General features: G+C 40.2%; 1 protein-coding gene across 1 annotated transcript; it reads right to left on the bottom strand.

Moving 5' to 3' along the window:
- Positions 1–6,562: 6,562 nt before the first annotated feature.
- On the bottom strand, positions 6,563–9,167 carry LOC121989515 (abscisic acid 8'-hydroxylase 3-like). Its single transcript, XM_042543607.1, has 9 exons — positions 8,862–9,167; positions 8,449–8,767; positions 8,196–8,348; positions 7,871–8,113; positions 7,700–7,789; positions 7,537–7,615; positions 7,340–7,446; positions 7,143–7,261; positions 6,563–7,058 (listed from the first exon to the last, which is right to left on the bottom strand). The coding sequence occupies exons 1-9, from the start codon at positions 9,071–9,073 to the stop codon at positions 6,935–6,937; spliced, it is 1,446 nt and encodes a 481-aa protein (XP_042399541.1). The 5' UTR covers positions 9,074–9,167; the 3' UTR covers positions 6,563–6,934.
- Between the last annotated feature and the right edge of the window lie 2,545 nt (positions 9,168–11,712).

The raw sequence follows: 11,712 nt of genomic DNA on the forward strand, positions 1-11,712 counted from the left end.
ACAGAATTGAAAGCACAGAAGGAATTGATTACAAGTGAGTTCTAATAATCTGTGCAAACCAGTGCTATATTTATAGCACTGGTCGGGGCACCCCGAAGGGGTTCTGGGCGCCCTAGGGGGATAAAACTTTATCCCCCAATGTTCAGATCAAGTTTGACTCGATCTGGTCAAAAACTTCGGTCCGGGCGCCCCGGACCCCAAAAGTCAACTCTGGTTGACTTTTTCCGTCCGGTCGCTCCGCTTCGGTTCAGCTCGTCTCGGTCCGAGTCTTCTGTTCCGGCTCCACTAGCTTGGGTGATCTCGGTCATCCGGAATAGGGCTCACCCGAACCCATGTTCCGGCCTTCTCCTTGAGCAGCCTTCCTTCCCGGTTTCTCGTCCCTCGAACGCCGCGCACCTTCTTCTCGTCCACCGGTGTACTCTTCCGAGGTCACCTCGTCTCTCGGACGCACCGAGCCCGTCGGCTCTCTCCCGTGCCGTCCTTCTCGCTAGCCGCGTCTTCCGCTCGACTTCCTGTGTTCCTAAGCTCCTGCACACTTAGACACAAGGGTTAAACAAACGCAGGACCTAACTTAGCTTGTTTGATCACATCAAAACACCTTGGGGTTCCAACAATCTCCCCCTTTTTGATGTGAGCAACCCAAGTTAAGTTAGGGTAACCATATGCAATAAAAATAATTTATATTCAAATAAGTCCAAGTATTTTTCAAATGAAAAATTATATAACCTCCCCCTAGACTTAACATACTTCTCCCCCTTTGATCACATAAAAATTGGGGTTATAAACAAGTCTAAGGTAAATTAAAAAAAAATTTGAGTGTAAAAAATGTCTAAGTAAAGACACTCTTCAGAATTTTTCTTTCGAGAAAAATTAAGTAAAACACTTTTCAGAAAAAAACAGTCATAATTGTTAATAAAATTTTAAGTTTGAAACTTATTTTAACATTCCCAAAAAAACTTTTCTAACCAAAAAAAAATTCTAAGTTAATATTCATAAGAAAAAAGTCAATTTTAAGAAAAAATTATAAGGCAATATTATCATAAAAAAAATTCTAAGATTTCTAAGTCAATTTTCATAAAAATTTCTAAGATAAAAAAAATTTCAATTTTTTTTTAAAAATATTTTTTAACACAAATTGAATAACTCTTTTAAAGCATTAAGTAATTTAAATTAATGCTTTTTCAGTTAGTCAATTAAACTTTTCATTTCGATACTTGGCTTCCAGGTCGTGGCGAGACACTAGGCCTTCGTGGTTATTGGAGCAACAACCACTTCCTTAGACAAAGCCTCATAAAGAAATTAGTTGTTTAATTTCCTTGCTGAAAATTCTAAGTCTGACTTTAATTTTAAATTAAACAGGTTTTTGGAACCCAGTAGAGGTTCCTACCTACAGGATTAACCAAGTGTTTCCTAGGTATATAGATTTTTGATATATTTCTAATTTGACTTTGATGAAATCTATAATACCAATTTAAACCTCTATAATTCCTAAAAGTAGAAATATTTGAACCATTAGATTTTTTCAATCTTTCTATTTCTTTTTTAGTTTTTCATTTTCAATTTTTAGTTTTTCAAAATCCTCTATAAGACATGATTTTGCCAAAATTCTCTTTATTTCTAAAATTTCATTTTCTAATTTGGCATTTTTATTTTCTAATTTGTACATGGATTTAGTCATAGCTTTGATACCAAAGTAAAGTTCATCAGGGGGTAAGAGACATACCTCACTTACCATATCAGACTTGAAGCCTGAATCTCCGCTACTTCCATCTGAAGTCGCTCCCCCTTCATCGATGCTGGGTTCTGATGTACTTTGTCCTTCGTGGCTTGCCATCAGTGCAATCCCCGCATATTCTTGAGCTTCTGATTCAGATGAAGAAGTGTCATCCCAAGTTACTTTTAGGTTGTGTTTCTTGGGTGTCTTCAATTTAACCTTCTTGAGTTCTGGGCAGTCTTCCCTTAGGTGTCCCTCCTTCTGACACTGGTAGCACCGTACCTTTCTTCTACCTTTTTGATTCTTTTTATTCTGCATTTTAAATTTATTAAATCTAAAAAACTTTTTAAAGTTTCTTACCATGTACGCTTCTTGATCGTCTTCGGAGTCTGACTCGAGTTCATCCTTGTTGGTTGCGTTCAGCGCCATAGTCTGGGTTGTGTCCTTTGATATCTCTGCATATCTAGTTTCGTGTAATTCAAGGGTAGAAAACAATTCTTCTAAAGTACTTACTTCCAGGTCTTTCGAGATGTAGTAAGCATCGACGATTGATGTCCACTCCGGAGTTCTTGGAAACGCGTTGAGCGCGTAGCGTATAGTGTCCCGGTTTGTTACCGTTTCACCAAGGTTTTCGAGACCAGTAACTAGTTCTTTTACCTTTGCATATAGACCGGCTACTTTCTCACCTTTCTCCAGACGGATGTTCATCAGTTTGTTGCGGAGGATGTCCCTTCTAGCGAGCTTTGCTTCGGACGTGCCTTCGTGGAGTTCCAAGAACTTCTCCCAAAGTTCTTTAGCAGATAAATAGTTTCCGATGAGGTTGACCTCTCAGCAGGTGATGTTCCGCACGGCTGTTTGCTACCGACTCATTCTGCTCCTTCTTTGTCCAATCGCTCTCTTCTTTTTCTTTTCCATCTTTATCTATTGGAGCTACAAAATCATATTTCATAATAAATCGAATTTCAAAATATGTTTTTAGGAATACCTCCATACGACGCTTCCAGTCTGCGAAGTTCCCCTCGAATTTTGGTGGAACAATGCTTGGTCCGGCCATCTTTGTTGCTTCGATCGGCGGTTAGTCCTCCTGAAGCGCGCCTAGCTCTGATACCACTTGTTGGTACCTTTGGAGGCCGACAAGAGGGGAGGGGTGAATTGCCCTACAAAATAAAACTCGAACCTTTCTCAGATTTCAACTATATAATGAACACTTGAAATAAATAAATAAAAGAGACTAAGTAAAGAAAAGCAGACACCAGAGTTTTACTTGGTTTGCAATCAGGGGATTGCTAATCCAAGGAATGTAAGCGAACTATCTGATTCTCCTCTTGCCGGAGTAGCCTCTTTACAACGTTGACAACACAAATGAATAGAACAGAATTGAAAGCACAGAAGGAATTGATTACAAGTGAGTTCTAATGATCTGTGCAAACCAGTGCTATATTTATAGCACTGGTCGGGGCGCCCCGAAGGGGTTCCGGGAGCCCTAGGGGGATAAAACTTTATCCCCCAACGTTCAGATCGAGTTTGACTCGATCTGGTCAAAAACTTCGGTCCGGGCGCCCCGGACCCCAAAAGTCAACTCTGGTTGACTTTTTCCGTCCGGTCGCTCCGCTTCGGTTCAGCTCGTTTCGGTCCGGGTCTTCTGTTCCGGCTCCACTAGCTTGGGTGATCTCGGCCATCCGGAATAGGGCTCACCCGAACCCATGTTCCGGCCTTCTCCTCGAGCAGCCTTCTCGGTTTCTCGTCCCTCGAACGCCGCGCACGTTCTTCTCGTCCACCGGTGTACTCTTCCGCGGTCACCTTATCCCTCGGACGCACCGAGCCCGTCGGCTCTCTCCCGTGCCGTCCTTCTCGCTAGCCGCGTCTTCCGCTCGACTTCCTGTGTTCCTAAGCTCCTGCACACTTAGACACAAGGGTTAAACAAACGCAGGACCTAACTTAGCTTGTTTGATCACATCAAAACACCTTGGGGTTCCAACACTTTTTCCACCAACCATGCTCCAAGGGATACAAACTTTCTCTCCTTCTTCTCCAAGCTAGAATCCGGCCACCACTTGATCTCCAAAGAAGATGTGAGGTTCGGCCACAAAGGATGGAGAGAAGAGAAAGGGGATAGCCGGCCACACCAAGGAAGAAAAGAGGGAGAAAATAATAGAGGTTGTTCACCTTGAAGGCTCCCAAAACCCCCCTCTTTTATAATCCTTAGCCTTGGCAAATAAGGAAATTTAATTACAATAAAATTTCCTTAACTTTCCTTGACATGAATTAATTAAGAAAAATAAAATAAAATTTCCCAATTAAACATGTCATGGCCGGCCACCTCATGGAGAGCAAACAAGATAATTTTTAATCAACAATTAAAAATTCCTTATTTGTCTTCGGAAATTTAAAAAAAATAAAATTTCCTTTTAAAATCCATTCATGGTTGATAAAAAGAAATTTCTATAATTTTAATTTTTCAACATGTGAATAATTTACAAAGAAGAAAAATAAAATATCCTTCCAATCTACAAATAAGGAAAGAGATCTCTTTCTTTAATCTTTTGTAGAGACTTATAAAAGAGATATTTTAATTTTAAATCTCTCCAATAAATTATATCTTTCACATAAGAAAATTTTAAAATTAAAATTCTTTTTTAATTTAATAGGGCCGGTCACCTAAGCTTGGGTTCAAGCTAGGGACAGCCACCCATGAACCAATGGTTTGGCCGGCCCTAGCTTGATCCACAAGCTAGCTTGGTCGGCCCCTATATCATGGGTATGAAGGTGGGTATAGGTGGGTATAGTATTCTATAAATAAGAGGCTACGATAGGGACCGAGAGGAGGAATTGGTTTTGGTCTCCCGATAAAATTAAACATCCCGTGTTCGCCCCGAACACACAACTTAATTTTATCAATAATAATTCATTCCACTAGAGAACTATTATTGAACTACCGCACCAATCCCAAATTATATTTTTTTGGGCTCCTTCTTATTATGAGTGTGTTAGTCTCCCTGTGTTTAAGATGTCGAATGTCCACTAATTAAGTGAGTTACTGACAACTCATTCAATTAATATCTTAGTCCAAGAATAGTACCACTTAACCTTATCGTCATGCCGGACTAAGTCCACCTGCAGGGTTTAATATGACAATCCTTATGAGCTCTTCTTGGGGACATTATCAACCTAGATCACTAGGACACAGTTTCCTTCTATAATCAACAACACACACTATAAGTGATATCATTTCCCAACTAATCGGGCTTTGATTTATCAAACTAAATCTCACTCATTGATAAATTAAAGAAATAAATATCAAATATATGTGCTTGTTATTATATTAGGATTAAAAGCACACACTTCCATAATAACTGAGGTCTTTGTTTCTTTATAAAGTCAGTATAAAAGAAAACAACCTCTGATGGTCCTACTCAATACACTCTAAGTGTACTAATGTAATTATATAGTTAAGATAAACTAATACCTAATTACACTACGACCTTCCAATGGTTTGTTCCTTTCCATTTTGGTCGTGAGCTACTGTTTATAATTTATAAGGTACTGATAACATTATCTTCTATATGTGACACCACATACTATGTTATCTACAATATAAACTAATTGAACAACTACAAACAAATGTAGATAATTTGACCAAATGTGATTCTTTATTCAAAATAAATGTTTACGAAAGCTTAGGCTTTCAGTATACACTCTAACACTATCATAGGTTACAAGAAGGTTCTTCTGGTAATGAGTCATGGATCATTGGAATATACCCTTACATACAATGATTATTCTCTGACAAGTGGCTACAATTCTCTGGCTTAGTTGTCATGTAGTGACCTACCGTCTTGTAGGGAGAAGTTCCGGCTGACCGATCTATCCCGACCAACATGTCCTGACCTGTAAGCCCTAGTCTGTGAACTCTGCCCTGCATAGCCTGACTCGGAAGTCTCAGTCTGGAAATCCTGACCTGTAAATCCTGCCTTGCATAGCCTGACCCAGAAGTCTCAGACTGTAAACCTTGACCTGTAAATCCTGCCCTGCATAGCCTGGCCTAGAAGTCTCAGTCTGTAAATCCTGACCTGTAAATCCTACCCTGCATAGCCTAGCCCAGAAGTCTCAATCTGTAAATTTGACCTGTAAATCCTGCCCTGCATAGCTTGGCACGGCAGTTTCAGTCTATAAATCCTGACTTGATTGGTTCCTCCCCCCTCTTCCTTATTCTTAATGTTACTTTCCCGACCTTTTGACTAGAGCACTTCGACTAGTGCGCCCATTTGCCCTCTCGACCTGGATCTCTTACTCGCACAACCCTTTTGATCCCTGATATGGACATCTCGACCGAGCATTCAGAGTCAACTCCTGACCTGGACCTTTTGCCTAAGTAACCTATCCCCTTGACTTCTGGCTGTCACGTCCCCTTGACTTCTGACTACCATGTCCCCTTGAATCCTGACTGTCACGTTCTCTTGATTCTTGATTATCACGTCTCCTTAACTAAGTCCTACCTTTACGTACCGTATCAAGCGTTTTTACACAGAGTTAAATCGATTCAATTATTTTTAATTAGCAATTGACTGATATCGATAAAATTGAAAATAGATGTATAATTTATAAATTTTGAAACTATACGCTACTATGTGGAATGAATATTTTATAAATTTATATAAGCGATTCATTAAAATGCTGTTAAGATGATTTGCTTTAAATGTAAAGTCCATTTAACTTTAATTGGGAAAGAAACGTCCATCACACGTTTGTATGGACCCTCTTTTAAGTTTTTACCCTTAATTTAACACTTTGTCTTCCATTTTAGCCATGTGACAGCGCATCTCTAGCGAGCCGACAATTTATTTCTAGACATAAAAGAGTCGTACATTTAAGCCCCAAGTCTCCCATTTTCAGCTCATCTCATCTGCTTCAAGACTTTGTTCATCCGTCGATATTGACAAAATGCTCTCATGAATTGACCAGAGAGCTGAACTTATCCCACACTAGATTTGTTCAGAATCTTTCGATACCTTATCCTGACAAAATGCTGTAAAGTCTGGAAAGTGTTTGAAGAAACTTTTTCTAACTTGAACTTTGCATATTACAAGAAATAGCCAGAGCCAAGGTTATTGCTGCTTGAACCTTCATATACACTTAATTTCCTTGTAAGAAGTACTCCAACTGGTATTCTTTGAATGTGATGTAAACTACAACGAAACTTAGAAAATTGTCCAGGTAGCTTCATGAAGATTGTTCTGCTCTGCTGCTATCGGACACTCTCCACAGCTTGACCACCAGGCCCTGCTTTGGGACAGGGAAAGGGCAGCACTCCACCTCACCACCTTGCTGCCCCATGATCTCCCACCTGCATCACAGTTCAACCAACATCGAACCGGGTTAGTCGATATTCATGCGGTTCGAACCAGACCGAGATAATGCATAAATATACCTGTAGTTGGTGACCAGATGATGGATCAAAACAAGTATCTCTAGCTTGGCTAGCTCGTTGCCAGGGCAAGCATGGATTCCAGTCCCAAATGGAAAGAAGGTGTTGGGCTTTGGAGCAACCTGTGTGGTTTACACTTCTTGAGAATAAATAAATGAGTTAAATAATGGAACTCTTTGATAAACGATCGATAGTCATACCTCGAATCTAGAAGGGTTGAAGATTTGAGGCTCTCGAAAGAACTCTGAATTGTGGTGAATATTTCTGAACAAAGGCATCACTTTCCATCCCTTTGGTATCAGGTATCCTGCAGAAGTGATCCATTAACACTTCTCTGATCACTTCAAATGCTACAACTGAAGTAAGTTTACAATTGACGATTGAAGAAATTAAATACCTTTGTACTCTACATCATCCACTGCCTCCCTGAAGGTGAAAGAGATGATGCTCGCCATCCTTAAACTCTCTAATATGACCTGCATAAGATTGTTTAAGCTCATAAATATGAAAACTAGTTCTTGTTTGAACTGTGAGAAGGAGAGAGTGGTGCACAGATCTACTTTGTGTGTAAGGATCATGCTTCGTATCTGGGCCCACGTCAGGGGTCGCCGTCCTTGTTCGTTCGTATCCCAGATGGCCATTTGCTCGTCCTGCATCATCAGGAATCGATCGAGAATTCCAAGGTCAGAGATTAATTCTTCGCCGGATCATTAATTCTACGGTATACGTACTTTGACCGCCTGAAGAAGTTTCGGGTCGTCGTGGAGGAACTTTAGGATCCACGTCATGACGCTCGCGGTGGTGTCCTGCGCCGCGAAGAGCACGCCAATAACGTTGTCGGCGATCTGGTCGTCGCTCAGGCGCTCCTCGGAGTTCATGAGACGCGACAGTAGATCGTTGGACTTCGCCGGCGATCCGAGTTTCCTCCTCTCGTTCATGATCTCGGCTAGTATGCCGCCCAATCGTTTTCTTGCCTGGTTTAAACTCAAATTATCAAATTGAGCAACGAACAGTCGGTGGATGAAGCGGAAACGAAGGTGTTCGCTGATATGATACCTGGATCGCCTTGTGGTAGGTGGTTCTGGGAAAGGAATTGGGGAAAGAATTGTAACCCTTTTCCACGATGAAGAAGTTCTTCTTCAACTCCGATCTATGCCGATCTTCCAATTGACCTCCGAAAATCACAAGGACGCCCGCATCGAACGGGAGCTGCATGCGAAATCAGCGGGTACATCTTGTCACACTCTGTTTTCCTGCAGATTCAATCGTGAACCTCGAATATGAAATTCTACGACTCAAATGCTCTCACCTGCTTCATGGTGTGGAAGGTGCTGAATTCGCGGCCGTCCCAGGAGCGGAGGAGGGGGACAACGAGGCGTTCGACGTCTGGGACGATGCCGCGGAGGGCGTCAGGGGAGACGGCGGCCTGGACGATCTTGCGGAGGCGGAGGTGGTAGTCGCCCTGGTGGAAGAAGAGGGCCCAGGGGCCGATCAACCGCTCCTTGCTCCTGGGATACGTCGGCTTGAAGAGGTGCGCCTGCGTCACCAGCACGAACTTGGCGGCCTCGGGGCTCGCCAGCATCACGCAGGGGCAGCCCAACAGGCGCGTCTTGAAGATCTCACCGTACCTGCATGCATGCATGCGTTCATCGTGGTTCACAAATTAAACAAACAATTCAGATCCTAATCAACTTGCAGGAAATCAAATTATTATATCGGAACCTCTTTTGTCTGGTAGCGAAGAAGAGATTGGGGTCTTGGGAGTAGAGTTGCAGGGTCTCCCCGATGTAAGGCCATCCCATGGATCCCGGAGGGAGCTTGAGCTGGCGGCGCCGGCGATGGGGCTCTTTACTGATCTTGTGCTTCGAGATTCTGACGAGGACATAGGTTACCGCCAGACCTATTAGAAGGGTGCAAGCAACGGCACAAGCCATCCCCGATATTGCACTTGCGGCAGAGGGAAATGGAGATGGAAGAATAATGGCGGAAAGAGAGAGAGAGAGAAAGAGACAGAGAGAGGAAGAAGTGTGTTTCTTGATCAATGGTGTCATGGGAAAGCTTCGATGAGTATATATAGAGGGGAAGAAGGAATTGGCATGCGTGTTCTTGAGGTCAGGCCAAAATTGTACGGAACCAAAAATACATTGTTCGCATAAATATATTTGTTATCGTCAAGACTAATTCATTTTAGAGTTATCAATAAATAGCGTAATTTGTATTTAAAGTCTTCGTGCAACACTGCATGTGTCACATGCATCGAGCCAATTTATATGCACCAAAGTTCAGCCTAATCGACTTCGTCACGGTTTTTTCTGTGAAAGACCGTCACGGTATTCAGTTACCAAATTTATAGTCGTGGTCTAGCTGCTACTGGAAATATACCGGAACGTCACCGCACATCGAGCACTTACTGGAAAGCCCGTTGACTTCTCTTCCAAAACACTGAACGCATCGATCGGAGACTGTTACGAGCGAAAAAACTCACGGTGATCGCGTCACATCAGGTGAACCGGCCACGAGTCGGGTCGGTCCAGTTTGGCGGGGCGGATCGAAGTCGAAATCAAGACAGCTGTGTTACGGACACGCGTCGAGTCCGCAGTGGTCGGGGCGGAGATGGTTCTAGCGGCCCGATCTCGCGTTCCGGGCAGGACGATCCGGTCCCCAGCGGATCCCTCAGCTGGGCGGGCGGCGTGTCGGTGGGTCTCACCGAACTCCTTTCAAGCGCTGAAGAAGACGTGAAAAGTTCTCTACAGTGTTTGTTTATTAACTCGATGAGTTTGTCCATGTAAATAGACGAAGATTTTTATTGGATGTGGTATGTACGTGTGGTGGGAAAGGATGTATGTCTGTGAAAATATGAAATATAAAAATAATATTGTGGTATAAATTTATTGAAATGCCCGAGATGTCATGCAACAGTTACATTAATAATGGAGATGTTTCGGCAGAGGACTGGTTTACGGCAGAGATGGCGACGACGTGAGCTGTCGATGCCACTAAGGCTACGTAAGATGAGTTGGGCCATGCCGGGGCAGTCAGTTGTTCTCGACTATGAAGATTATGCTTATTGATCTTCATTATACGTCATAATTTTGTAGTTTTGAATAATTTAGAATGAGAAATCTAAATTGATTTAGTTTTCTAAGCAAACACGTCTGTAAGACTTTCAAGACGTACGATGCATTCGTTACGTCACACTCCATATTTAAGACATAAGATGTGTCTCCCGTCTAATATTTAAGGACTTAAATAAATCAGATTGTCCATGAATTATTCAAATTTGGATTCAATAAAAATTCATTTGAACTTATTTAATGAAATTTATTAAGATAAATAGATTAAACTCAAATTTCATAATATTTGACTCGTTAGCTCATGAACATATTAATTTTTAAATAAAATAATAATAATTTTGATATTAAATTTATAGATTTTATTTTCTACTTATGAAATATATTTTTTATAAGAATATTATAATTTTCTTTAAATATATAATTTAATTTTTAATGAATATTTAAATTTATAATTTATATTTATTAAGTTCATTTTGATTCGATAAAAGTTCGAATAAATTCGCGAGTCATGAATACATTCGTTAAATAAAATTTGAGCTCGACTCAATTATAAACAAACTAAACTCAAACATTTAACTCAACTTTACTCAATTATATCCTTATTAATATTCACCTACTTTCCCAATATCAATAGAGCCTTTGGGGTACATTTGGAGGGCTTGCGAAAAATAAGACACTGGACTTCGCCGATGACTTGAGCTTTCATGGTTATATTCGGGATCTTTTAAATTTATATTAAATAGATTTTAAAAACAGTGATTTATTTAAAAATAACTGCTAATTACGCTGCGTTGGAATTTAGGAAATTATGAAAATCAGTTCTCAAAGGTATGCATAATGTGGAGATTGTGTATGTATATTGTGTGATTGGGGTCTAAATTTATGGACAAATATCAAAAGAGAGTCCAAATTAAAAGAATATCAAATGAGTGTTTTTTTTAAAAAAAGTTAAAATTATTGAGATTACGGTCAAAATCTCACATTAAAAATATAAAAATATCGTAGGATTATAAGATCAAAGATATTTCTATTGGTAGGATCAAGTGAAATCTTTTGGATAGAGTGTAAAATAAATTTATGAGGGCTTAGGTTCGGATAATATTATATTACTATAGAGATATGTAAATTTTATTGATCTAACAAGTAGTATCCACTAAAAAAAATGTCACATTCTGGGATGAATTTGTAAAATATTTTAATCGTAAAAAGTTTTGGGATGAATTTTGTGATGAAATATTTTTTCATTCCAAAATTTTCATCGCCAAATTATGCGACGAAAAAAAAATTCAAACTCATCGTCAAATTTGGCGACAAATTTGGTTTTCGTTGCTAATTATACAAAAAAAAAACAAAATTGGTCACAAAATTCCCTAGGCAACACTACGATTTGTAGTAGATTTAGTAACAAAAATAGATTCATCACCAAATGCGGGATGATCAAATTTGACAACGAATAATAATTTTGTTGATAAATCTACAATGAATACTATTTTATCACC

The sequence above is a fragment of the Zingiber officinale genome, chromosome 6B (assembly GCF_018446385.1).
Source record: "Zingiber officinale cultivar Zhangliang chromosome 6B, Zo_v1.1, whole genome shotgun sequence".
Taxonomy (NCBI): domain Eukaryota; kingdom Viridiplantae; phylum Streptophyta; class Magnoliopsida; order Zingiberales; family Zingiberaceae; genus Zingiber; species Zingiber officinale.